The sequence below is a fragment of the Thunnus maccoyii genome, chromosome 21 (genome assembly GCF_910596095.1).
Source record: "Thunnus maccoyii chromosome 21, fThuMac1.1, whole genome shotgun sequence".
In the NCBI taxonomy this organism is placed as follows: Eukaryota; Metazoa; Chordata; class Actinopteri; order Scombriformes; family Scombridae; genus Thunnus; species Thunnus maccoyii.
In genome coordinates, this window is record NC_056553.1 from 14,975,107 (window position 1) to 15,002,484 (window position 27,378).

The 27,378-nt window shown below is 41.3% G+C and overlaps 1 protein-coding gene across 2 annotated transcripts in view; it reads left to right on the forward strand.

Annotated features, from left to right (window-relative positions):
• sema5a (sema domain, seven thrombospondin repeats (type 1 and type 1-like), transmembrane domain (TM) and short cytoplasmic domain, (semaphorin) 5A) overlaps positions 1-27,378 on the forward strand; it is a 125,073-nt gene that overhangs the window by 46,981 nt on the left and 50,714 nt on the right. For both annotated transcript variants that reach the window (XM_042400075.1, XM_042400077.1), the window contains 6 exons: positions 907-952; positions 11,712-11,774; positions 15,185-15,283; positions 21,876-22,089; positions 23,396-23,681; positions 26,067-26,202. In XM_042400075.1, coding sequence (XP_042256009.1) covers positions 907-952; positions 11,712-11,774; positions 15,185-15,283; positions 21,876-22,089; positions 23,396-23,681; positions 26,067-26,202 — 844 coding nt within the window. The remainder of the gene's footprint in view (positions 1-906; positions 953-11,711; positions 11,775-15,184; positions 15,284-21,875; positions 22,090-23,395; positions 23,682-26,066; positions 26,203-27,378) is intronic.

A 27,378-nucleotide genomic window follows, 5' to 3' on the forward strand; every position in this document is an offset into this window, starting at 1 on the left:
TTTTGCTGGAAAATTCCATTAAACTTACCAGATTTTCAAAGGAAAAAAAAACAACAAAATGTGGATAATACAGACGTCTCAAAGGGAAAAGAAATTACAATAAATAATGCTTTTAGTCTTAATTGTCAGATCTCATATGGTCTCATTCTGGTAATGGTTCATAATGGTTTTAGAAGACAGCCTGAGACATCGTTAGTCAATATACAAAATATTTCTCTTGAGAGGGCATTCATTAGAACTGAATGTTTCTTGAAAAGTTGAAAATGCCAATGAAAGTATTTTGTCTCTGCCTTGCAAATTTAAAAAGCTTCGAGCAAGGACAGGCACTTATTAGAGCGTGGTTTCACCAGCAGGCTTTGATTTTCTTTCAGTGTCTCTCACACTCTTACTCTCCTGCTCCCTGTGTCACAAACACATAAAACTCCAGGAGATAATAGCATAAAGTATTTTGTTTTATCAAGTCTTTTTTTTTAACCTCCCAATTACTGTTTGAAGAAACCTAGATTCTGTCAGTTGCTGCAGTGGTTGAATAAAACCATTCACAATGAGTACCCTGACTAAGGTTAATTTTAATTTCTAAGTGGGGAAAACTTTAGAAGCGTCAGATGCAGCAGTTATAAGTATGTCGACATCCCCTAAACTGTTTTTCACCTCCCAACTTTTCTATTTAAGCAGTTTAAGTCTGTATGCACCACTTTTGGAAGTGGAAATTCCTTTGTACTGGTGGTACTACGGATAGGAGGGGGTGAAGATGAAAGGACTAGAGAGAGAACATAGATAAATACTGTACAGAGCTTTGGCCTTTGAGCTGGGATGCTGTAACATCCACACATTTTTGTGCCTGGTTTATTCAGTTTCACAGAAAATAGCTCCATCACCTCACATGCTTCCATCTTTTCCTTTCAGAAATCACCTCTTTAGACTCAACCTGGAAGACCTGACACTGATCCAGGTGAGTGCTAATTCTCTCTAACTCCGTCTTTTTGTGACACTCCCACAGTCTGACTTGCACATTTTCCTGAGTGAATATGTTCTCTATGGAGGAAGTTCCATCTGTTCATACCACTCTTACAGTCACGCTGGCACAGGCATCCAGAGCACTGCCTGCCTCCGACAAACACCGTGCTAGTCGTAGCACGCTGCCAGCTCCCACAACTTAAAGCTGTTACAGTAAAATGGTTTAGCATTTCACATGTCACAACAACTTCCCATCCGGTGGAGTGACAGTGGGTTTGGTCGTCAATGCCGTGGGTTGATACACAGAGGGAGGGAAAGAGAGTTGGTATAAAGTCTAGTCAGTGTTAATACCTTTCATGTTGAAATCCAATTTGAAACTGAAAATGGCATATACTCTGCAGCTGTATTTCATTGTTACTCTTCTACTTTTTCTAGGGTATTAACACCGTGTGCAATTTCTTTTATATTATGCTACCGTTTTAGCTAAACTCTTCTGCTCTTTTCAGGCTAGTAAGGTCAAAAATTTAACATCCACAGAGAGAATCATTAGAATTACTAAACAGAGATTAAAGAATGCTAACTTCAGGGCTAACGCTTTGCTTTCTGCCTCTGGTGACTTGTAAAATTTGCACAAAACATCCATAAATAGAATAAATGCTCAAGGTAGCAATTATGCTTTTTTTTCAATCTGTCTTTCTTCCCCCTTCTCCCACATGTTGTCATTCACATTTTTTCTGTACCCTCTCAGTTTTCTTTCCTTTTTCACAATTGTTTGAGACCACATGCCCACCCCTGCAGGGCTAAGCATTTTGTGACCTACTGAGCTACCATACAAACACTGACACACATTTCTAGGTGGTAGCAGCAAGGTTTCTTTGATGGTTAGACAGCTCTTGATGTTTGCCATTTACACCCTGGAAAACCAGGGGAGAGGATGAGGAGGGAGAGAAAGAGAAACAGGGGAGTGACAAAGGCTAGATGGAGCAAAGGGAGAATGGAGAGAGTGGCGTTATATATTCGCCTGGAAAGGAAAATGAGAAAAATGGTCAGACGAAATAAGAAGACTGAATTTTTTGGATAGGAAGGAGTGGAGGGTGGCGCACACAAATGAATCAGGGAGCAGTGAGACAGCACACAGACAGAGGGAAGAAAGCAGAGCAACCCCCCATGGAGAGAGATGAGGATTCATGCGAGGCCGGTCTTTTGTGGCCGCTCACTGGGACACAGATGCTTTTTTTTAAAGATGCTCTGTGCCATCTGTGCACCCAATCATCCCCTCTTCTTTATTTCATCCTGCGCTCGGCTGGCCCTGCAGAATCAGTGAGGAGATTCCACTGACCCAATCAACCCCTCATCTCCAAGACATCTTCTCTTGAGAGAATAGGACCTGATAATCCCTGCCAAGGCTTGGGGCCAATTTAAGATGACCTGTGCAATGTCCCTGCTTTGCATTTGACTGGACCAGGGCTATAGTGTCAAGGGGAAGGCTAAGTTCAATGGCAGGAGTTTGAGGAGCACAAGTGCTATTCTTCCATTCACCTCCTTCTGAAATCTTTTCCTTTCCTTCCTTCTTTTTCATCCCGGCATAAAACAGGAGATTAATTGCACAGAGATTTGGTTGCCTCTATGTCTGAGTTTACATGTATTTGTCATTCTTATTGTTGTTGGATATGAAAGACTATAATGAATTTCCCCTTTGGCACCATTGCTCCACTCACATTACATGCATTGCTGATTGATCAAATAGATTTACAAGGGAATATGGTGCTGAAAGTGCCAGAGTGAACAAAGAAAGTTTGAGCACAAATAGTCGTTAGTTGTTCAGTGTGTTTTATGTCGGTTGCACGGATGTTCAAAAGAGTTGCATGAGATTTTTTTTTTTTCATGCAGAAGGAAAACAAGCTAAAAGCTACACCTACGCTTGTCTCTGTGATTTCACCCCATCCCCATGTATCAGCCCTGTCAGATAATGCCCAATGGCAGTGATTTGTTCTTGCATGGCTGGCAGCACTGAGAGGGAGGCTATGTATGCTTTGACAAAGCACAAGGCTTAGCGCCAGTGTAATACAAACAGTCTATAATATGTTAAAGAGGTGGATATAATTACCATATGATCAATGACAGCCTGATCTCATCTTGCATGTACATGATGAAAGCAGTAAAAAAGAGCCACCCAGGTCTTTTGCCACATGGAGGCAAAATTAATCCCTTCCACCTTTCCTGCCCTTGGCTGCAGTAGGAGTTGTTTTCAAGCATTCTGTGAGGCAGAAAATGAACTCTGAATACCTGGTAGTCATACCATTATATTATAGAGGGTTTAGAGAGTAGTGACACTTAGGGTGGTAGCTAAACACTGCTGGTCTAACCCGCTCTATAGCACATATCGAGTTGAGACTCTGAGATCGATTGAGCATGAGCCCAGCAACCATAATCTCCTCAGTAAATGCCCTCCTTGCTTGGAGGTAATAAAAAAATAGAAAAAAAGCCAGGAACATCAGAAAGTGGAGAGAAAGGGGACCTTTGTAAAAAAAAAAAGTGATGATGCTAGTGATGATCTGAGAACTTTTTATGCTTTCATTGCCCCTATGTCTTCTGAGGCCGCCCCTTGGATTTGGTCTTCGGTAATTCCTGGGAGTAGAAGGGGTTCAGTCACTTAGGAGAGATATAAAGGTTTGTCTGAGGGACTGTTTACAAGACAGGGGGACACTTACAGAATCATAAACAGTATAAGTAGAAAATCTTCCACATTACATGAACTTGTGCATGTACTCAAACTGAGAGGCAATCGGAGGTTGAAGTGGAAAAAGTCGGGCATTCAAACATGAGTCAGCCCTCCCTATGGCCTTGATTGGAGTTAATATCTGGTACTTAAAGTTTTTTTTTCTGCAGTGTCTCAACAGCCTGAAGAGGCCTCCCTCTCCCTGTCAACCTCTACTCTCATCCTCACTGATCTGGAAAACATTGTCAAGAGCAAAAGGTCAATACGTTGTTCCACTTTCAAGTGAAAAAAAAAAAAAGACAAGGACTTTACTTCACAATATACTGGACTAATGAGAGAATCTATGACATAATTTAGAGCTAACACAGCCAGAGAATTAACTATAAAAACAGCAACCTTAAAGCACAATTTCTTTCCTCCGTCCAGGTGAATCCCACTTTATATCTCACATCTGTTCAGTATTGTCCTTCTACCCCCTTTGTCCCTCCCTCAGCTCCCTGCCCTCAACTCCTGCCAACCTTGGGTAGGCGTATCAACACTGGTACCACCATTATTTACCCTCTGTTGCCCAAACACTGATGAATTGGCCCCTCTGCATTTGCATTGTGTTCAATTTCCCATTGTGTTGCCCAGGCTGATGAATGGCCAAGCAGGCTCGATGTACCACTCAACCTTGTGTTTCTGTCTGCCCATGAGCTCCTCAAATAGTCCTTTGACGGCGGTGAATACCCTAATGCAGTTATTCCCCCCTGCCCATTTTTGTTCCATTTTACCCTTGCACACCTGGTCCAATAGGCCACACACTCTCATGCTGTTCTTGAAAGCAGCTGCAATAAAGGCCCAAATGCACTGAAAGCATCTGATGCGTTCGTTTTGAAGTACACCTATTGTTTTAAATGGCTAAACATGCACCAAAAGCGTTATGAGGCACTTCAAACTTCCTTTACACCCCTACTCCGACCTTGTTTCAATTTTGGAGCATCAAATGAGGACCCAGCGACCAAAGCTGCTTTTTTTGCAGCCGAAAAAGAGAGAGATAGCATGAACAAGCTGAGAGTAAGAGTGAGAGAGAGAGAGAGACAGCATGGCAGTGGTTGAGTGAGGAGAGTTAGCAGTTGCAAGAACAAAGATGGTGAATGAGAGAAATAAAATGATATTTTCTGATTGTTTCAGTGGCGGTTAAGCACAAATAAATAACCATCAAACACTCAACAGATGATTTACTGTGGAAACAGACGCTAGTTTCATTTTCCTCCTCTGCATTTCTCCTTTTCATCCATTCATTCCATCCAACTCATGCAGTAAATACAAAGAACAACAGGACAAATCTGTGTTGGTTCTGTGGTGTTGGCATTTCAAATCTGATGCCTGGAGTGCGCCATAGGAGCATCAAATGACGTGCGTCAATTATCGCTTTCAGTGCATTTGGGCCTTGAATTCACCAAACGCTAAGCAAAACTTTAAGAAAGAACATCCCTTTAAAAAATCCATTATTAATGTGCTGTTTCCATGCTAAATCAAAATGGGATGCAGACAGTAAGGCTGAGTTTCAATGGAAACTCTGTGGCACAGCATTAGTCAATAAGCTCCGGGATGAGCAGGATCAGTGGCATTGTTTACCATTCAATAAAGCACCAGAGGAGGAGAAAATAGTGGATATTCACTCCAGCTCCTCTCCTTCTGCACTGGCACACAAACAGTCACATGAAAACACGATACATAACAGCTCCCACTGGCAACAGACACTGTATGGTGTTCAGATGTACACTGCGCCTCCATTTTTCTTTGCTTCTTCTCATAGTGTCATGTTGTTAGGAAGGAAGGGAACTCCAAAGAAAACAAAAGGCTCTCTCTAGCCTCACATGTTGTATTTAATGGGCCTGTCTCTTGCAATTACACTTCGTCAAGCAGACAATTAGCGCTGGTAATCAGTAGCTAACAGAGGCCGTCCTCCATAGGTTTGGAAGCATTGCTAATTCAATTACTAGAACCCACTAACTTGGCCATTTAAATGCATAGAATTAAAAAGCATCAATGGGATTAGAGATGCAGATACCAGCACAGTCAGTGATATCATGGAAATTAATGCCATGTTTAAGCAAGAGTGCTGTGAACCTGAAAACCTGTTAACACTTTGTTTTAAATGCAATCGGATCACAAGTGGACAGCGCTAAATACAAGACACATGTGATCCGATCACTCGAACCACTTGCCAAGGAGATCTGGGACGCATTTGACCACATATCTTTTGTAGTGTAAACACTAATGCGTCCTGATGTGTCCCCAACAAGGACGTAACAGGAAAATATGTCATCAGTGCAGGAAGTGGTGGTGGTCGGAATAGCCCATACATGTATATTAGTTCTTGAAACATTTTTGTTTTCTTTGCTAGCCCGTACAAAACAAAGCTAGCGCTTGTCTGCTGACAGATGGTCGTAATAACTGTGCATGAGCCCTTTGACCTTCTAGCAGAAGTGACATAGGAAGTAACAAAATCTGAACACAAGTGGTCAGCTGGACACTTTGGAGACGCATGATAGACGTAGGTGTGAATAGCGATGTGTCTCGGCTGTCCACTTGTGTTCGGATCACCAACAAGCATTTAAAACAAAGTGTAAATGGCTTCAGAGTAGTAAGAGGCATAGTAGGGGGTCACTTCAACTCCAATTCATCTTTGTATGGTGCCATGATGATATGTATAGTGAGTCAGACCTACACACTTGCTCAGACATGACATCAAGACCAATTTCGTGTGTAAATCTTTCAGCAGCTTACATCAGCATACATCAGTCTGAATAGTAAATATTGTGCCAGCACATCAAAAGGTAATATCAGCTATTCATAAAACAGATTAGATTTCCCCGGCAGGATTTGTCCAGCTCTTACTCTCAACCCGCCATCTCCTTGTAATGAGACACACAGCCAGTCATTTCACAAAGCCAGACAGCTGTCAGCAGAGAGTGTGTTCTCTGGACCCTCTTTATGCAAAATATATTCAATATCATGTCTGGAAACAGTGCTGTTTTGGAATTCAGCTCTGCAGACTCTCCTCTGTCTCACTGACTACTTCACTCTGCCCACACTGTGTCCCTTGTTCTGGTTTTGGCTGACTTCTAAGTTGGACTCTGTTTTCTCTTTGTTGTTTTTTTTGTGTTTGTCCCTTATTTTCCTGTTTCTGTCCTTTTCCCTATCTCTGTCTATCTCTCTCCCTGCCCACTCTCTCCCTTGGTATCTCTCTTGCACCCACCTCGCATTGACAATAGCCCCTCAGTGTGAGGGCTGACGAGAGGCTCGAGCACAATGGTTTATCTCTGAGGATTGGACCCATTACAGGGGACAGTAGAGAGGGCGGACACACAGAACGTACAGTATCTCAGGAATTTTTTCTTCAGCCTCCCTGAAGCAACAATGGATTGCTACCAACTGTACCAAATTCTATCTGCCTCTTTATAGATTTACATATTCCTATCACACTTTTCCTTGCTTAAAAGATTATTCCGATATATTACATATTTTATACCTATTGGTAATAAGACAATTGTAGTTACCAAGTTAATCTGGGAATGTGGAGACATTGCTAAAAAGGTGTCCCACAAGGCCAAAAACATGAGAAATCAAATAATCATCGATTCTTCGTCAGGTTGGAAACAAACCCCCAGGTTAGCTAAACTTATTTTGAACTTGAAATAATGATGAACGATAAACTGTCCTCTTTTATGATAACCAGAGACTATATACCAACTTTCTGGTTCAACTTTTGGTATTCATGACTTGGGATTTGACTTAGACTTGAGACAGATGACTCAAAAGGACTTGACTTTTTTTCATCAAATATATGCATTTTTCTAGATATTGAGAAGTTATTTATTGTTTTTGAAACATGACTGGGTGATTTCTAGTGCAATGCACGCAAACCTGGCAACCTACTAGGGTGCGGCAGACCAGCAGAGGCCAATGCAGAAGGCAGCTATCATGGAGGGGGCTAGTCCAAAAATAATATTCCCCCTGAAGCTGAAAGAAAGCGAATTTGTTCCCTTGATATCCAGTGTAAAACCAGCTCCAAATGCACTGGTTGTTTATCATTCACAGAAAACCTCCTGCGCCTCGTTTGTGTTCATGTCAACAGTAACAGTGAACACAACAGCTGTGAGTGCAGTGTCAAAGCTTTGGGTCTGTCCCGTTGGTCCCAAGTGCTGCCACTGCTTTAGCCCTGATTGTTTTAGCCGAGCTCTGCATAATTCTGGTATTTTCATGTAAAAGAGTGGAACTTAACATGGAGTGTGGGAGGGAAGGGGAGAAATATGGTGCATACTACAGTGAGCGGAGTAGTTTCCAGTGTTTCAGGCTTTTCTCCATATCTCAGCACAGAGATCGGTCCATTGTGAGAGAGTGCAGAAAAGGCAAACGCCACAGTTTGTTTGTCTTTGGTCAGCAGAGATACACACACACAAGGCTCTCCAACATCATAAATCAACTTTCATTTATTTAGTTTCTATTACTTCTAGTATTTTGCATCTATAACATAATCTACTGAAATGTCCGTCAGAATCAACTATTTATGTCATTCAGGCAGGTCTGCAATGTGTTAGATTAATGTCTGAATCTTACAATAATGTTGCTCAGATGTTACTGAATGTTGCAGAAACATCAGTACTGATGTTGTTTTTGCTTACAGCTGCTGTGTGTCAGATTCTTTCCTTTGACTTTATTAAATACCTGCAGCATCACACAGCAGCAGAAACAGTGAGCTCGTCTTTGAATTGAGAGAGTGATGTGCGCATTTACATATGTGGCAAGTGGCACAGCAGCAGTAACTTCATTAACACGCCAACAGGATGGTAATTAATGTTTTGTGTTCTGCTACACAGTACACAGTGTACAGTATATAGTGAAACAGCGTGTAATTAAACCGCCCTTATGGATAAATCCTGGGCTCCATCAAAGTTGTGAGGACTTTTTATTTTAAGTAGCTAAAAGTGGACAGATGCTGATAATATAATGATAATAGGATATAATATACATAGATGATGCTAAGGAGAAATGCATGACCCTCCTGAGGGGGAGCTAGGACAGGAGGCTTAACATTGTGATGTAAATTTTTCATGTCATACTTCTGTTTAGACTTTAGAGCCCTTTAGAGGTAAAGGGCTATATTATAATATCAGAGCCCCACTCTCCATTGTTATTCATTTAGGAGGCTTGTTATTGATTGCCACAAAATGTCAAATATCAGTAAGATTTATAAGGTGTAAGCAGGCTGCAGCAGTTTTCATTAACGTTGAAAATAAAACTCAATTTTTCATGATCACTGTCTTTTAACTGATTTAAATGTGGAAACTGGGATAGATCATGAGAATTTCATATGACTTGACTTGTCTTGCTCGACTTATAGCAGGGACTCGACTTGACTTGCGTGATTCTCACCTTGGTACCTTGGGACTTGCTTGAGACTTGAAAGTTAAGACTGTTGTCTCGCAGCTCGTATCTTTTTACCTCATCATATTATATTGTAGTAATTTCCCTTTGTTCCCAGATCTTAGCATTTACCAAAACCAATAAAAACTATTACTTCTTGTAATAAACCATTATCCATTATCATTTAGATGTATATCTCCCATTTCAACAGATACCTCCCATCCAATAGATGCTTTTCTCCAAAGCCAATAACAGTTCTATAATAGATTTGTTTTTTTCTAATTTGGACTAATCATAATATTCAGCTCACTAAATTAGATCCTGGTCATCCCCTTTTTTCTCACCTTCTTTGTTTCCTTCTTTGTTTCTCTAAGTCTATATCTCAGTCTCCTCTGGGTGACAAAGCCTCTGGAAAAGGTCTCTGTAATGCAGCTTTCTCTGATAAAGCTAAAAATTATTATTTAATGACAGCACATTGCGGACATATTTCAGCTCAAGACAGATTCATCTTAGGAGCGCAGTGGCTGAACAATAGCATGTTAATGAGCTTTTAATGTTTCTTAATGACACTGGCACTCGCCTTTGCATGACTGTGATTCTGTTCTTTACTTCGGACCATTTGAGGCTGGGCAGTCAGAGAGGGTGGCTTTAGTGGTCAATGAAGCCAGCACATCTCCACACTTACAGGCTTACGGACTTCACCTTCTTCAGGAGCCATAAAGTTGATGTCTTAAAGATGTAATGAAAATATGTAGTACTCCGAAAAACTGCTTTGAACTATGTTGGATGATGATAAATCACATAATCGCCCCATAATGATAAAAGCAACCACTTTGCGCCCATTAATGTGATCTCAAGTTGTAATTTTGCATTGTATTATGATTGATTTTTACACTAAACATGAGGGAGTAAGGTTTCGGGCCATTAACAGTTTTTTTTTTTTTTTAACCCCCCCCCCATGCGATTAGTGAAAGCACTTTCAGCGCCCACATTCAATTCAGCTGGGACTGGCTGTGCTGCTGTATTTGCAGGCTGTGCTGCTTGTGCTGATGTGTGTGGTTTGTGTCTGTGGTGGCTGCATGGCCCCAGAATAGCCAGCTTTGGCCTGGAATGTGAACTGACACACACACACACACACACACACACACACACACATACACAGAGAAAGAGAGAAGCCAGCTCCCATTAATACTCCATATCTTATCCTCCCTGAATAGTACCACACACCCTAAGCTTTCTCCTCTCTCTAAGCTCCCTCCTGTTACGCCTGTGTGTGCGTTTACATGTGTGTGTGAGTGTGTCCATATGGGTGTTTCTTCACCTCCCAAAGGCCAATGAGGGTGGAAAACCATACAGCACACTTAAAACATACAGAGGAAACTCCTAGAGTCTTCTCAAAGAGGAAATGAAAGAAGTTCACCTAGGTGCTGAGGGGGGTTCAGCTTTCTCCCTCCCCTCTGGTCCTGACATAAAACAATCCTGATATCAAGGTGAAATCTAATAATCTCTTTCAGTTAGTGATATTTACTGTATTCCCATAGAGAGCGAAATCCTTCACCTCTGGCCCCTAGCCAGGTTATTACTGCAGGAAAGTCACCTCTCTGTGGCCAAAGAGAAGTTGAATAGTTTTGCTTTTGGAGACTTTTCATGACTTGGCGTTAAGCGTATTATTGTGCCAGCCAATTTTTCTGCTAAGTATTCCTCTCTCTGCCAGTCATACGGAGCTAGTGGCACTGACGACTAATTCCGCCTGTCACACACGTAAGTGTCTTAGTGGCCCTGCTGTCCCGAGGCCAATACTCATTTCATGAATAGAGAACTTTTATCAATGAGAAAGCCCCCCCAGAGGTCACACTGAAATTAAATGGTAGAAATCGGAGCACGCTGATGTCTTCCCTCTCGGAGGAGATGAGTCGAGGTTTTATCTCCTTATTCCTCTCTCTCCTCTAGTAAAATGTAAAAGGCGTCCCTCTGTTTCTTCCTCACATGTAAATCACGTTGACATCCTACTCCAGGGACTTGCATGTTATGTCTTGAGATCCCTCCTTTTCCCTCACACATAAATCAAATTGGCATCCTGCTCTGAGCGCACTTGCCTCTCGTTTCTTTGGGTCTCGGCTTGGTATGCACCTTAATTGGATTCCGTGTCTGTATTTAACATGGTTTATATACTTGTGTGTACTGTAAGTGTGTATGCGGATGTGTGTGTGGGACTGAGAGTACAGTGACGATGTAATGTCAAATTAATTTACCCCTAGCTTCTGTTTTAATCCATTCCTCCCACCTAAGTCAAGGAATAGTCATCACGCAGAAATCCATGCTGCAGCCAGCATATCAGACTCGTCACATTATGGTTTCCGTTACATTTTCTAACTGTGTTTTCATATGTCCTCGGTGGCATTTTTATTGCTGGGCTATCTCAGACAGAGTCACCAGACATGGAATTGACTTCAAAAGGTGGGAATTTTGCCACAGTTGAGACAGCTGGGCATTGTTTTGTTTGGGTTCCCTTAGTGGTTTTCAAAGTGGTTCATGGTGACATGGCGCCAAATTTTTCTGATGTTTGCTTCTTCTTGATGGTTTATTTGGAGCCTTATGCTGCTTTTCTCTCTCTCTGCAGGAGGCTGAGTGGCACTGCGATGAGTTCACCAAGGGAGCCTGCTTCAGCCGTGGAAAGTCTGAGGTGAGTTGAAGTGATGCCTGAGCATTTGAAGTGTCATGCTGTTATATTGCTTTATCAGACACTTGTCACACCGTTGAGAAAAACAAGTTTAAGTATTGCTGTTGTATTTAACCGAAAAAACAGCTTGTCCCTCATTGAAAAGGGTACTTCACAAATTAAGCTTGGTTGTTACTTCGCAGCTAACCAAAACTATTGGTTTTGGTAATGGCATGTAAAGGGGCATTTCAGCAATTAGGACTGTACTTCTATAAAGGTGGTGTCTTGTGAGAGACATATTTAAGAAGAAATGGTCAAAATAAATGCAGGAGAGGCAGAGCTATCCTTACTTTTAGTCCTCATATGGGTCAAGCTCCAAATTCCCTAGATCCTACACTTACCACAATGCAACTTGATTACATCCCTTTCTAAGATGGCCTAGTAAATACCAGCATCTTTCAAAACACACCCTGTTTGTCATGCAAAAGTCTACAGCTATGCCATTGACTTTGTGAGACTGTAGTTAGGCATCAGTCTTGAAAGATAAATGCTACCATCAGCATGCTATCATGTTTACCATGCTAACACGCTGGATGAAAAGTCAAGGATCACCAAAGTTATTAGGAGACATCATCGTACACATTCAGTATGTCATGTCACAAATTTTTGTGCCAATTCATCATGTAGATGTTGAGATATTTCAGTGGATAATTAACTTTGATCAGTCCACATTGCTTTCCCTAGAGTAGCACCACCAGTGTGGCTAAAAGTTTAATGTCCAAAGCCCAAGCCAAGATAACCCTGATCAACCTTATCACAGGGGTTATTTTCACTCTCTCCAGAGCCCAGAAGATGACTGCTAAACTGATATTAATGTGTCAAATTTATGGAGTCTTCGTAACAACAATACGAACAATAAAAACTACAAAGCAACCTCCACCACTGCTGAACAACTTTCTAAGCTGCGACCTCCAAACCAGCTGATGAGTGTTCAACATTTTCCTGTGGGTTTGGTATAAAAATAACACATGAACGAATAGATGTTTACCAGTGGAACTGGAGGCCCCAGATGTTACACTTTCCCACCAGCGCATCAGTGCTGCATAATAGTTATGGCTATAGAAAAAAATGTTAAATCTCATAAAGACAGAAATCACAGATCTCCCGACCAATCAACCTCGACAACCAAATAACACGTGAAGATGAAAACAAGTGATGATGAAACATATTGAAGCCTGAAAGCAACATGGAGCTCATTTTTCAGCCTTAACATAAAGAGTCAAAAGAAATCCCTGCTTTGTGAGTGGGATTGACCTGAGTGAGGATTTAAATCAACCTGTTGTGAAGTAAAAAAGTTTCCACACTTTAACTCTTATGCATAGACCTTGCATAAAGGGAGTTCCTATTGTTGCGGCAGTTTCTTTTTGTGCGCAAATGTATGTTTTTGTTTGTGGTTAAATGGAAAACTCTTGTCTACCAAACAGCTGGTTTAGAGCTGAACTTGACTTGTAGGTGAACTGCCCAGCCCTGATCCCTTTGTGGGTATGTGTGTGTGTGTGTGTGTGTGTGTGTGTGTGTGTGTGTGTGTGCACCACTGTGTATTTATCCTCTTGTGAAAGGTGGTTAGGGACCCATAATAGGCATGCACAGGCTGGCCAGCACAAGATAGCTGTTGTGAATTACAGACCAAAGCTACCTCAGTCCTTGAGAGTCGCTGCTGTCTGGCAGAGTCAAATTGTTTTGCTCACTGTTCCCTTCTGAGGATCAGCTCCTGTGATGTACACTAAGAATAGCATTAAAAGACTTCATTCTCCTGCAGCTGACAGGGCTTTCGATGGTTTATTACCTAGCTCAGCGCGCAACAATATACCATCGCTTAAGCTATTACACAGATACCGTGCCTGTGCTTTGAGTGAATTTACAAGTGATTGTATTTTTTTTTTAACTAATGCACTCTTCCGCTCTTCTCTTGTGTATTTGATTTATTTCAACTGGGAGAAGAAAGGAGAGTTAAATTGACTTGACAGGACTTGATTGCTGACTCTGTTTTGTTTTATAATGCAAGCGCCAAGCATAACAGCCTCTGTATTACAGTATGGACGTGGAACATTTGTCAGGAAGTTTTCATAAACAAGTCAAGACTGTGAGGCTGGGCAAATATTAAATATGCCAGTATTTACCATAGAACCAAACTGCAGAGAAGAATTGAATTATGCAGAGCTCTTACAACCCACCCCCATCCCTGCACCCACATGTGCACACACACATGTACACACAAGCGTACAGTACATAAGGAGCTGTTCAAACAGCACAGATATATAAGCGTACATAACAAGTGCTAACTACACACATGCACACATCTTCAGTTTTGAACAGGCAGACACATAAATACACACACACACACACATACTTAGGCTGTGCTTAGCACCAGGAAACAAGTTGTTTTACGAGCCAACCTCCATCTTGATAGGGGGAAATAAAAGTCCTTCCCCTCCATCTCTCCTGCAGTGCCCCCAACTCCTAAATCAGACCCTTGAGAAGGAGAGGAGGGGGAGGTCGCCCTAGGCACCTCTAGTGGCTCAGACAATAGCAGATTTACAAGGTTTTAAATTTCTACGAGGGCCCCTCATCAACCCAGCCATGGCCCCTTTCAGATGACGGGACCCTGCGAGTTTATTACCTTGTCCTAGAACAAAAACAAATGCCGCTCTCTGACATGAATACTGACTGCTCTTGTTACATTTGCTATGAGTTTTGTTGATGGAAATCTCCAGCAAACCTCCATGAAAGCCTGACGGCAGCGTTGAGAGTTCATGGCGTTCAGCGGCAATCAATCATTCAGTCAATCACTCAGTCCGTCATTACCGCTTTATTTGCCGTGCACTTTTAAGCAAGTGCTGAATGGTTTGCTATAAACCCAGGCCAAAACCTCAGAGGAGGAGTGAGCCAAGAAAAGAGTGGTGAGCGTGTACTTCACTATAATTTAGAGAAAAGTGTCTTGAATTGATTAATGTAGAGAGCAGGCTAAAAAGAAACATGATTGAATAAAGTATATGAGAGGCTACATTTTCATTTCACTTTTTGACCAGTCAACAAAGCCAATGCAATTTTCTAAACTAATCCTGAGTGGTCCTCTCCTACACCCGCTGTATTTATCTCTTTTCCACCTCATTCAGATCCCTCTCCAAATCTGGTCCCTGTTGAATTAAGATGTGACATGGCTAAGCCGTGTGGGCATTAGCCTTGATTTGACTCTGTCAAGCTTGGCCACGTTTTAGAGTAGCCCTCCCGTGGTTGCAGGTGTTTGTCTCATTTATTGGCAGAAAGTGTAATTTTGTCCCGCTGCCTAATGCTGCTGCTTGTCAATGGATAGATAATGGTGCCGCTGCTAACTGCTAACGGCGATATGTGTGTTTGCTTCTGTGTTTCCATAGGAGGAGTGCCAGAACTACATCAGGGTGCTGCTGGTAAATGGGAACAGGCTGTTTACCTGTGGAACCAACGCCTTCACGCCCATCTGCACCAACCGAACGGTATGAACAACAACATCAGTTCCTGTTTGTGCCCTCTTTTTTTGCTTGTTTCTCACTCTGCTTTCCTTTGACTAGGTTCACATGAATACTAATCATTCTTGCCCAATTAAGGCTACTGTTACTATTTAAGTTGCCCATGTCCCATCTGTTTGTCTTGATTAAATTAAAGTCATTTTGCATATTCATGACGGTGAGACTTTACTGCTAGCATGTTTACTGCCGGCTGTGCAAGCTATTATTACAATATTATCTTATATAGACCACACTACTGCTGTTGTTTTTATAGTTGATATTGCAATGAATTATTTCACAGGGAAGTGATATTTGAAAATGTACTGTGTCTTTTTACTACAATAGCGTTGAGTTGTTTGCTCTTCATTATCTCTCAAGTTTCTCCAACCCATCCATTCACTGGTGGACACACGCTCATATTAAATAGAGGAAAATTCTGAGATAATAGAATTATATTACAGAAACATTTTTCTCATTATTTACATTCAGCTCACAGTGATAAGGTAGGGCTTTGTCCAAACTAAATAAAGGGGAAAGAATAAATAAACACACCAGGTTAATTAAAGCAATAGTCAGACATTTTGAGAAGTGTGCATATCTGCTTTCTTGCTGAGAGTTAGTTGAGAAGTTTGACAGCACTTCCATGTCTGTATGAAGCTACAGCCAGGCTTAGTAAGCTTAGCTTAGCAGAAAGACTGAGAGGGAGGACAGCTAGCCTGACTCTTCCCAAAGGTTAAAAAATCCACCTACTAGCACCTCTAAACATCACTAATTGACACGTTATCTCTTTTGTTTAATCCATACAGAAACCATAGTGTAAAAACGTTGCGGTTTTAAGAGGAGGTTATGCGCCAGACTATTTCTTGGCCAGGAGCAATCCTCCTGAAGTCTTGTCATAAATGTGAGGCTGCCAGGCAACCAGCAGAAACTTGGAGAGGTTTGCTCTCAGCCAAGAAAGCAAAATAATGTCAAACTATTGTTCAACTAATGCTTTAACAAGATTTACTGTTTATACTAATTTTTCAGGGACAGTTGTGTGGTTCGCTGCAAAAAACTAGCCTTTCTGATGCCTTCAACTGCTTGTCCCTCAAAAGTTTCAAATCCATGTCGCAGTGCAGTATTGAAGTTGACAGCAGCCATAGCTGCTCAGTTTATTTTTATTTTTCTGTAATATGCGTCACATTTGTTAGTCAGTGCTTACTGAAAATCAATATGAGAACACCTGTCACTCCAGGAACACAACTTAATAAGTCATTATCTTGGAACAACAGTGATTGTTTTGTCAAGCTGGGTGGGCCTGATAGTATTGTGAATATGAATATTGAGTGGAATTGATGGAACTAACAGTATCAGAAGCAGAGGTCGAGGTTGATCAACACATTTAATCAAGGTGTGACTTGAGACGTGATGTTAATATCACAGGATTTACTGTATGAGTTCCCAGCTCCTGTTGTGCTGTCAGGGAAGGTAGACTAATTTCTTATTAAGCGCAGTTATTTAAGAAGTGGTGTTACCTCACACTTGTTAAATGTTGTAATCAAAACATTGCCTGAAGCTCATTACTCCCAATAATCATGGTTTTGGTCTACAAGTAAACATACTCCTTTCCTCATCTGTGCTGCTATGCTCTTCTTCTTGAGTCATTGCAGTTATTTAGCTTCTATTCTTTTGAATCACATTATCTTCGCCTGTGTTTAATTCAAATGCAGTTAAATATTTTCACCACTCTCTCTCATGCTTCTACAAATTCCCTTTAGCTTTTAATCCCATGTTTTAAAGGGATGTTTAGTCAAAATGTTGAGTCGCTATTGTGTTTCAGCAGGCTCTTGACACAGTGAGGGCACAAGATTTTTATATGTATTAACCACTGGTTTTTAACTTGCTGCTACCCTTTCATTTTTTATTACAAAAGCATACAGCGCTAATAACCGTGTTTCTTGGTAAATGAAGTGTCAGCATAGAAATTTTTTATCCACTACTGTTGGTGACAAGTGCTTTCTGAAGTAAAGTATAGACCAGCATTTAAAATGTCAGAGTATTGTGCTTACCTTGGAACAGCAATCGGGCCATATCAAATATCTGCGTTTCCATCTCTGGGATTTCAGAGGAGGAGGTGGCAGGAGTTTACTATTATGATGACATTTGTTTTTGTCCAAAAGCACTGCATCCAAAGGTCACAGGCTCATAATGACTGTTTACCACTGTGAAAATACATATAGTTGAAATGTCATGACATTATTATAGCAGTATTTCATCAAGCACTGTCATATTTACCCACTGAACGTCTGTTAATATGAAACACTGGTTGGGCAAGGCAACAGCAATAGAATCACACTAAGACAGATTTACTATCAGCTGTGATGGATGAACAGAGAGGGGACAGAATATCCTATTAGTTTAATAAGCGCTATGTGGTTACAGATTAAACAGCTGTAATTTCACTGATTTTTAGCCATCCTACCACTGATGATGATGACAATGATGGTGATAATGATAGTGATCATGGCTTTTCTTGGGGGACAGAAGTCAGGGGGATGCTTTTACACAAAAAACATCAAAAGAGAGCATGTTTCTATTGTTTTAGAGAGGATATTGTATGAATGCAATGTTTGGTTACATTACAGAGTGACAAATTTATGTGTTTGGTTTTGTAAATACAGTATTTTGCCAAATTGAATATCAAATTAATTGAATACATTAATTTTTGTTTATTTCTATAAGCAAAAATAATTTTATTCATTCATTCATAACACAATTTGAATTCTGAGCCTGCATTATCACCAATGAATCTAGGAAAGTCTTTCCATTATAATTCAGAAGGAAATATGAAATAAAATATACTGCAGCAAAGTTTCTGGGTTGTGCTTAAAAAACTAAACTCATTCTTATGCCTCCAAATACTTTGAGGGTTAACGTGCTGATGAAGCTGGTGCCACTTCATGTGGCTGGGGAGGCCGATACATGAGCCACACATTCCTCCCGCACAGGTGGGGCAAGGGAGCCCAGATATTGGGGTAATGCTGGCAGTACTCTGGTGTCGTTGGGCACGTCTTTCAGTCCTCCTCTGTTGGTTGCTGTAATTTATTTGTCTGATCGTCGTAGCACAAGTGACCTGCCAGGCCGATCTATCAAGTGCCAAAGGTTCAAGATGGGTTGTATTTATATTGCAGTTCTTCAGGAGGCCTTTGGTATAGTCCTCATAGCACCTCTTTTGTCTGCCAGCAGCCCGTTTTGCATCAATGAGTTTCCCATAGAGGGATTGGTGGGGTAGACGGTGGTCAGGCATGAGGATAGTAAAGACCTATCCAGCAAAGATGTTTTTTAGCCACTGATGCTTCCATGCAGATGAAGATGGTCATCGAAAGAATCTGAGTATGGGGGAATTGATTTTCCCAAGACAGGCTAAGGATCTTTTGAAGGCATCAGATATGGAAGGCCTCCAAGTTTGTGATGATGCTGTCTGTATAGGATCCACATTTCCCATAGAGCAGAGTGGAGCCACATACTGCATGGTATACGGCAACCTTGGTACTGACCTTGAGGTTTTTGTTTTCAAAAACCCTTATGCGGAGGTGCCCAAAGGCTGACCAGGCTTTGTTGAAGCAGTAGTTTTCAGTGTCAGGGGAGCAGTCTGAGGAGGGTGTGCAGCCAAGATAGGTGAACTGGTCCACTACTTTGAGTGAAACACCACTGATTTGGAAGCTGGGGGGTAAAGGAGGTTGAATAGTGAGTTGCGCCATGACTTCAGTTTTTTGAATGTTGACCTGAAGACCAAAGGACCGGTGTAGGCCGGAAATTGTTTTGGGCATGCTGCATGGATTCTGGGATATGTGCCAAGACAGTGAAGTCATCTGCATATTGAAGCTCACAGATTCGGCAGGTCTTTGACTTTGTATGGGCCTAGAGTCGTCAGATGTTGAATAGACTTCCATCTAGTAGGTACTCCAGATGAAATCTCTGTGTCATGGCGGAAGAGGTGGGTGATTGATGAGAGGAGGAGATTGAACAAGACGGGTGCCAGGACACAGTCTTGCTTCACTCCAACATTGACCTTGAAGGACTCTGACTCGAGTCCTCCTGTGAGTATATATAAAGATTCTAATCTAATCCCAGTCACTGCCAGTCATTCTCATACAGATTTTTTAAAACATCTTTAATATTTGTGACTAACATCGACGATTGACGTCACTTTTGTGTCACCCTAGGGTACCAGTAAATAAATAAAAGAAGGGGAAAATGGGAAGTAAAAAGATTTGTAGTGTGAGTCCACCGGAATGAAATGGAGGAAAAGCTGATTGAGCGGTAAAGAAAACAAATGTGTCTACAAATCAAAGAGCTATACAACTGACCAGAACCTGAAGTTAGCTTCATTTTACAGAGTTCACTACCTCCAATTTGATCTGTAGACTATACAGTCCACATTACCCATGTCTCTCCATCCAGGACCTCACCCAAACCTGACTGGTTCTTGTGGGATGTCATTACTGATCAGTGGTTCGGTATTTTGCTTGTGTGATTACTCATTCATAAGGTTTATGCGCCTTCCTGACTGTCAAAGACCAAAAAATCAGTGTCAGTTGGTGGAAACAATCTTTATGTGTGGTCTATCTTGTCTTTGTGGGTTTCAGCAAGTCTTCAGGTTTGTCCCCAGCTTTAATCTCAAGATGAGAAGGAGTAAGCACAAATCAAAGAAGTTGAGTTCGATATCTGCTCACACATGCATGACAGATAGCTATTAGGATGTGTCATTTGCCAGCCATCCACAGTGAAATATCAGTAAAAACCCTGTCCACTAACCAATCTCAAATCACACTTGCATAAGGCTTATGGCTGGATTTCCTGTCATAGCGGGTAACTAAAAATTCTCTCAATAGCCACAACAGCGTCTCAGTAGCTCCTCACATAGCAACCAACTGGCTCTCACAGCAGTCTGTGTAAGCTGTGAACTGTCGCTGAAAAGTCTCTATTGGAGGCATTCAAAGTCACTTCAATGTCCTACTCGCACAGCTGCTTGGTGTTTTACAGAGACGACTTTCATTTCGCTTCCTCAATATGCATTAGATGCACTGCAGTGTATCTATTTATCACTCTTCTTCTCGTTTTTTTTTAAAGATCCAATTGACCTAAACACAGCTATTCCGGCCCGCAGAATGAGTCCTGTCAATAACAGGCTTTCATCTCAGGCCAGCGGAAAACAGACAGAGCTGCACTGTTTTGTTGTGGTTTGGGTGGAGCAGAGGTGGCAGGAGTTAACAGAACCCTTGATCCAAATCGACCGGCTTCAGGAAATTGGCTAAAGAACTCGCCTTATTTCCCCCAACACATGCACTGAATTGGGTCTGGTCTCCTGTGTGGAAGAGCTGTCCACAGATTATTCAGTTACTGAAAATGTGAAAATGTGAGAGGAGAGGAAAGATTGAGCTCTGAATCTTTCAAGACTGAGAGTTGTGCTGTCACTGGGGGACTTCTGCAACCAGAGATAAGTCAAAAATGTGGAACCTTGATTGATAGAGAAGTAATTACAAATAGAATAATTTTAATTATTATTTATGGATTTCAAAACCTGAGATTAGTGTTTGTTTTTTTTTACTTTGCATCATGGATTTGCCCTCAGAACTTAGATGAACTTGGAAGGAAGCACAAACCATGAGCTAATCCCCATATACTGTGTTTCCTTTTGCATCATAAAATATAATTACATCTTGGATTTAAAAAATGCATTACGCCTTTTTGGTATTCGAGGCTGACTCACTGAGCTATGGCCTGTATTTTTTTTAGTAGGAACCAGTGCAGTGTGTCAAGGCTAAGCCAGGGTCATGCTGTAAAGTATTTTTAAAAAGCGCAGAGCTGGATTTGGCCTCACATTCAAAGCCAGAAAGCAAGGGAAGACTGCATCTCACATCAAGCCTCTTTTGAACACAGAGAGGCTTCTCAAAGATGTGGTATAATAATGTTATAGCCAGGCAAACAGCTGGTTGTCCTGCACAGACATCAGAAACCAAACCAAGGAAACTGTGAGGCCAAAAGTAACTTGATTTAAGGAGCCTCTTTGAGGAATTTTATTGGTTTCTTAACAGGTGGTTTCTTAATATTGAAGTTGAAACAGCTGGTCTATTTGTATGTTTTATGCTGCTAATGATTCCAAATGTGTTCTCTGATTATGTTTCTCGCTCCTGAAGGTTTCGCTCGTATATATCTTTGTGTGTGTTTCGCAGTAGATGTAAACCGAACAAAACATAATGAGATGAAGTATTTTTTTCATCTGCACCATTTGCATATTGGCAGCAACAAACAAAACATTACCAGACTTCTCTGGTTTGCATTTTAATGTTGCCCTTTGATACACTGTCTTATATTTTTTGCAGGTTTTCTACAATGATCCATTATTTAGAAACAAGAAGAAAATGCACCCTATCCCCAAGTATATTGCATCTTATTGCTTTAGTTACTCAAGGGATACTCCTGTTACAAATAATCAATCGTTCTCTTTTAGCTGTGTCTAGGCAACGTCTGTGTCCTGTCAATACTTATTTTTCCTCTTTCCATTAAAAACCTTCCACTTTCTTTCTCTGTGTTGCAGCTGACAAATCTGACCGAAATTCACGATCAGATAAGTGGGATGGCTCGGTGTCCCTACAACCCACTCCACAACTCCACCGCCCTCATCACCTCCAGCGGGGAGCTTTATGCAGCCACAGCCATGGACTTCTCTGGACGAGACCCTGCCATCTACCGCAGCCTGGGCGGCTTGCCACCACTGCGCACCGCCCAGTACAACTCCAAGTGGCTCAACGGTAAGGAGCTGGGGTGCAGATAGAGGTGTTACAGTGTATATAAATGGAGAGGAGTCAAAAGTTGAGTGGTTAGATAAAGATAAAGAGACATTTTTAAATATAAAGAAACAAATGAAGGAGAAAATTGTCATTTGGCTTTCCCACTTCACAGCAATTGAACATCACCGCTGCAGCTGGTGGGGATTCAGTGTTTTGCTCAAGGATACTTAAGCACGGCAGATGTTTATCTGACATGGGACTTAGAATCAGCGTCCCTTGGTTGAAGGATTGTATTTCTCCTCAAATCACCACTGTGGTGCACCAAGTAGTGTAGCGAATGCTGGAAAAGAAGAGCCTCTCTTCATAATTGTTCTGTTGCCTTTTGTCAGTAAAAACTATTATTTCTATAGTTACTAAGCAACTAGAAAATCTTTATATTTAACTCAGCCTTTCTTTGAGTAGCATAAAATTGTGAATTCTGTCAAAAATCGATGTCTTTTTTCCCTGAAAGCTCAGACCTACTTCGAGCACTAAATGCCTCATGGAGCCTCAGTGCAGATTGGAGAACTTCAGACAGCTTATGGTGTCCAACCTACAGAGGAGCAGGTCAATCAGTATCTTGTCAGCAAGTGACTTTTATCTGATTCACATTTAAGCTAAATTGAAAAAATAAATTAAAAGCCACCACATACATTGCTTTGGAGCAACCTCTGGGAAAAGGCTTAATAACTAATTTTATGGCGAATTGATTTTTTTCCTCTGTCTCCCCCTGCACTGCCCTCCAAAGGTGCAGAAGAGAAGAGAGTTGAAATGAGGAGGAGGGGGAAACACTTTCATTTAAAGATGAATTAAATCACTGTCAGCAAGAATAAAGTGTACGGTTTAGATCCAATAATGTCATACATAAAGATGAACGCCTTAGCTGTGACAGTGTCGTGGAGGTCGCATGTTTCAGATAGGGTGAGAGCTATTACGCTACAACTGTTTTGGTCATTTCTCATCCTAACCTTTAGGTTTGGGGAATGAAAAATGAGTTTTCTTATTATTACACAACGCCATTAATAACATGGCCTGTAGTTATTAATCCTGATCACCTGCTGTTGTGTGGGCTGCACGCTCACACACACTGCGAGTCAATCTGTCATAACATACATCCATTCCACCCACTCTCCCACTCCCTCTTACTCCCACAATCTTAAATATTTTCCTTTCTGTATTTCTTCCTCCTTTCTGTGCATTTTATCTCTCTATCTCTCTTTTTCTAATGTCCGTTCCCACACTCATTTTCCTCTCCTAACTTCCTCTGCTGTGATATCTCCTTTGACAGAACCGAACTTTGTCTCCTCCTACGATATTGGCAACTTCACCTACTTCTTCTTCCGGGAAAACGCAGTGGAGCATGACTGTGGTCGGACGGTGTTTTCCCGCGCCGGGCGCGTCTGTAAGAATGACATCGGCGGCCGCTTCCTCCTGGAAGACACGTGGACCACCTTCATGAAGGCCAGGCTGAACTGCTCCCGGCCAGGAGAAATCCCCTTCAACTACAATGAGCTGCAGGGAACTTTCTACCTGCCTGAGCTGGAGCTGCTCTACGGCATTTTTACTACCAATGTGTGAGTTATAATTTCACAATAATAAAATGACAACAAATTTCAATTCTTTGAAAACAAACATACTTGGCTAAACATATTTCAGTAGTTTAATTATTATGCTTTTCCTTATTTTCAGTCATATATATATAATGTTAAAATGTGATGTTCATATTAAACCTGGCCAAAGTGTCAAATAATGAGGTAAACGTATATAGAAGTAATCCCTGTGAGCAAAAAGCACCAGCTTCAGACTGCTCTGAATGTTCGGTTTCCAACAGTTTTTTCTCTTTGAGCCCAAGCTGACGTCAAATCATGATGGATTTCTTTATATGGTCATCTGCTCCACGCATAGCACGCGAGTTCACTGCTCCGCTCCACTAACATTAGGACGTTTTTCCATTGTTTTAGGGGTTGTCACGCGGAGCCATGACTCAAGTTGAGCTGGCACGCTGTGAGTGTTTTTCCGTTACACAGCACGGCAAAGTAAAATAAATTTTTTACCTGTTGGAGGTGTGCTGGTCATCTGCAGCACTTCATCAAACATCATCATCACTGTGGCTGTTTCTACTTGTACTATTCCTCCTTGCATTATTTGTAACTGATCTGCTGAACAAATAGCTCCAAACAGCTTCATATATTGTTATGTCGACCGGTTTTTAGCACTGCTAATGAAGCTCTGCTAATTCAGTGAGGAACACATTTCATTTGCTGTAAATTCTTCACAATAAAAGTCTCCTGTTATTTAGTTATTTAAAAGCTTTTAATATGAAGCAGTAAAGCAGGAAATGTTGGGTTTGCATCAGCGGTAACTTAACCTGACAGTGATACGGCTGCCCCTCAGCAGGCTCCGGAAAGCTGGCCAATCAGAACCGAGTGGGCTCTCTGGGAGAGACAGGAGTTAAAACTGCCTTTTAAGAGACAGGCTGTTAAGAGATAAAAAAGTTTTATGAAGAAGAAGAGTTTTTCAAACTGTGAATCATGTAAAGCTACTCTAGTGGAGTCCAAGAATAAAAATATAGAGCTGGAAATGAGCATAATAGGCCTCCTTTAACAAATATCTCTGTTGACAAATTCATTTTCCATCACAAGTGATTTCCTGGCAAATTATTATAATTTGCATACTTTGAAGGAAATCCAGCCTTTGTAAATAATCAGTCTAAGTCAATTATCAAATCGTTTGATCACAAGATTTAGTTATTTTAGAGCCAGTTCCACGGTTCTATTTGATAGTCTGTATAAGTTGCACTGTTAAGAATATACCAACGGTAGACTCAGTGCACAGCATGTTAATATCACTCAGATTTTCTGATTTTTAAATCTTGTTCTTAATGCACCCACAGAATAGCTCCCATGATTAATTCAGTGCTTTTGGCATCACATCACACACATTTGTGTAAACAGACACCTCGACTACATCTATGTTAACAGGCCATGTGACCTTTTGGCACCATGCACACTGAGTATATAAAATTGACTGACATATAACATGTTTTTTACATGGCCAAGTGGATCTTCAGTTGAATAGCCACTAGAAATATTCTCTTATATACACCCAAACTGGCTACACTTATACAAGCTGTTATTTCCCATTTAAATCCAGTGACAGAAGCTTACCATCACTTATTAAAATTGTACTCTGTATCGTGCTTATAAGAGATGGTATGCACCCATGGATGAAAACTATTATTTTCATAAACATTACAACCCTGTCCTCTTTTTGTCTCTCCATCATTCATTTTTTTTCTTTCCCATACACACAAACACACACTCATGTGCACACACACGCACGCACGCACAGACCATTATTAAAAGCTGAGTAATCTATTCTTTATGGTCAATGCCTTCACATTGCTGAAAAAGAAGTCTTTTGAAGGGTATTGGAAACATTTCCCCCTGCAGGCACAGAGTTTAATGAACAGCCGCATTGGATTATAATTCACATCGCCCAAGTCTCACAGTTTGAGTTGAGAGTTAATACTCTCATTCTTTACTTTCTCTTCGGTGGGAGGAGACCGGTACTTGTTGAAACTGACAGCTTAAAAAGTCAAAGCTGTATTTCAGGCTCGAGATCTGTACAGTTAATCAGACAAGCCGAACAGCTTAATTGTGTCCCATTGCTGGATTTATAATCCAATAATGACGATCACTTACACCGGCGTATGCGTCTGTCTGTCCAGTGTTTGATTTGTATTGTTGGCTGAGAGTAATACAAACAAATACAAACATGCAGAGGTCAGTCTTACAAATACAAAATCTGAACAGTCTCTTGCTATAAGGTGTCCTTTTCTAAATTTCTTTCTTCTAATACTTATCTCTGCTTCTCCCTCTCTCATCCATCATCCCATCTATCCTCTTATCTCCCTTTGTTGGGTCTCTCTTCCCTCTTTTTCTGTTCCTGACATTCAGAAACAGCATTGCTGCATCTGCTGTGTGTGCCTTCAATCTCAGTGCCATATCACAGGTTTTCCATGGGCCCTTCAAGTACCAGGAGAACTCCCGGTCGGCCTGGCTGCCCTACCCCAACCCCAACCCAGACTTTCAGGTAACAAAAATATAGAGAAGCTCTTCTTGCCTGGACTGTTTTGAGACTCAGCAGCTCAGAAACAATCCAAACATTGAAAAAACATGTCCAGTATGGCAATTTATGAACCATGCATGTGAGTTATCGTCCAGAGATAATCATTAAGGATCATTTGTTCATGCTTGAGGTAATTTAGACCAACATACTGCCCAATCAGCCAAACAATATGTGTGGCTGGGTGCATGCCTAAGGTAATTTGCATCTTTATGCGTGTGCGTATCCTGATACATAAATGTGTGTCCGTCCTGATGAGCTTGCCTCAGAGTCCCAGCAAACTCCTCACTCTCATTAATTTCTTCTCTCTTTCAATCACCCCTCTCTCTGCTCATGAACACACACATAACGACTGCTCGTTATAAGATCCAGTGGTTTTTACAATGGCACAATCATTCCTTTAAAATGTCTCATAACCTTGTTCTGTGAACTGTAGTCCTTCCCAATAAACTGTCCTTGTTTTGCACAAGTGGCCCTTTATGTTTATATTCTGTCCTAAAAACCCGGAGGGGCAAACCGAGCAAAGCTGGGGCACCTTATCCCGATTTGAGGAGCTGCTCTTTACTGACGACACAGAGAGAATGTTTTATTAGCAGAAGAAGTGGCTCTCATGGAACGGGCTTAGCAGATAGCGAGGGAGCTAATCCATGCAGCTCTCCATGAGGGATTGAATTCCCTCTGAAGCCTGGCTGCCAATGGGTGACACACGCCTCACTTCCACACATGTTCTCCATCACAGGCCCTCGATCATGTTTCTGTCAGGCCAGCAGATGCATGAGCATTCGAAACGCCAGCTATCAAAAAGTTGCACACACACATTATCTATAATGACATTCTCATGCAGAAAAAAGTAGATAAATGCTCATGCAGAAAAAGCACTAGCTGTGACAGTTTCCTAAAAAAAAACATGCACTCACCGTGAATCTGTAATATAGAAAGCCTCTCACTGCCGTCATGCATTCACATGTCAGCCTATCATTGCTAGTTGAGAAAAATTTACTTACCCTTTAGAAAAAACTGTTTTCCCTATCTGGTCAGTGCTGACCACAGATTTATCCTGTTCAGCATATGGTAGGTGCACCACAGAGGGGTGTCTATATACCACAGGCTTTTATGAGGCTGTGTTCCTCAAGGATAAACTAG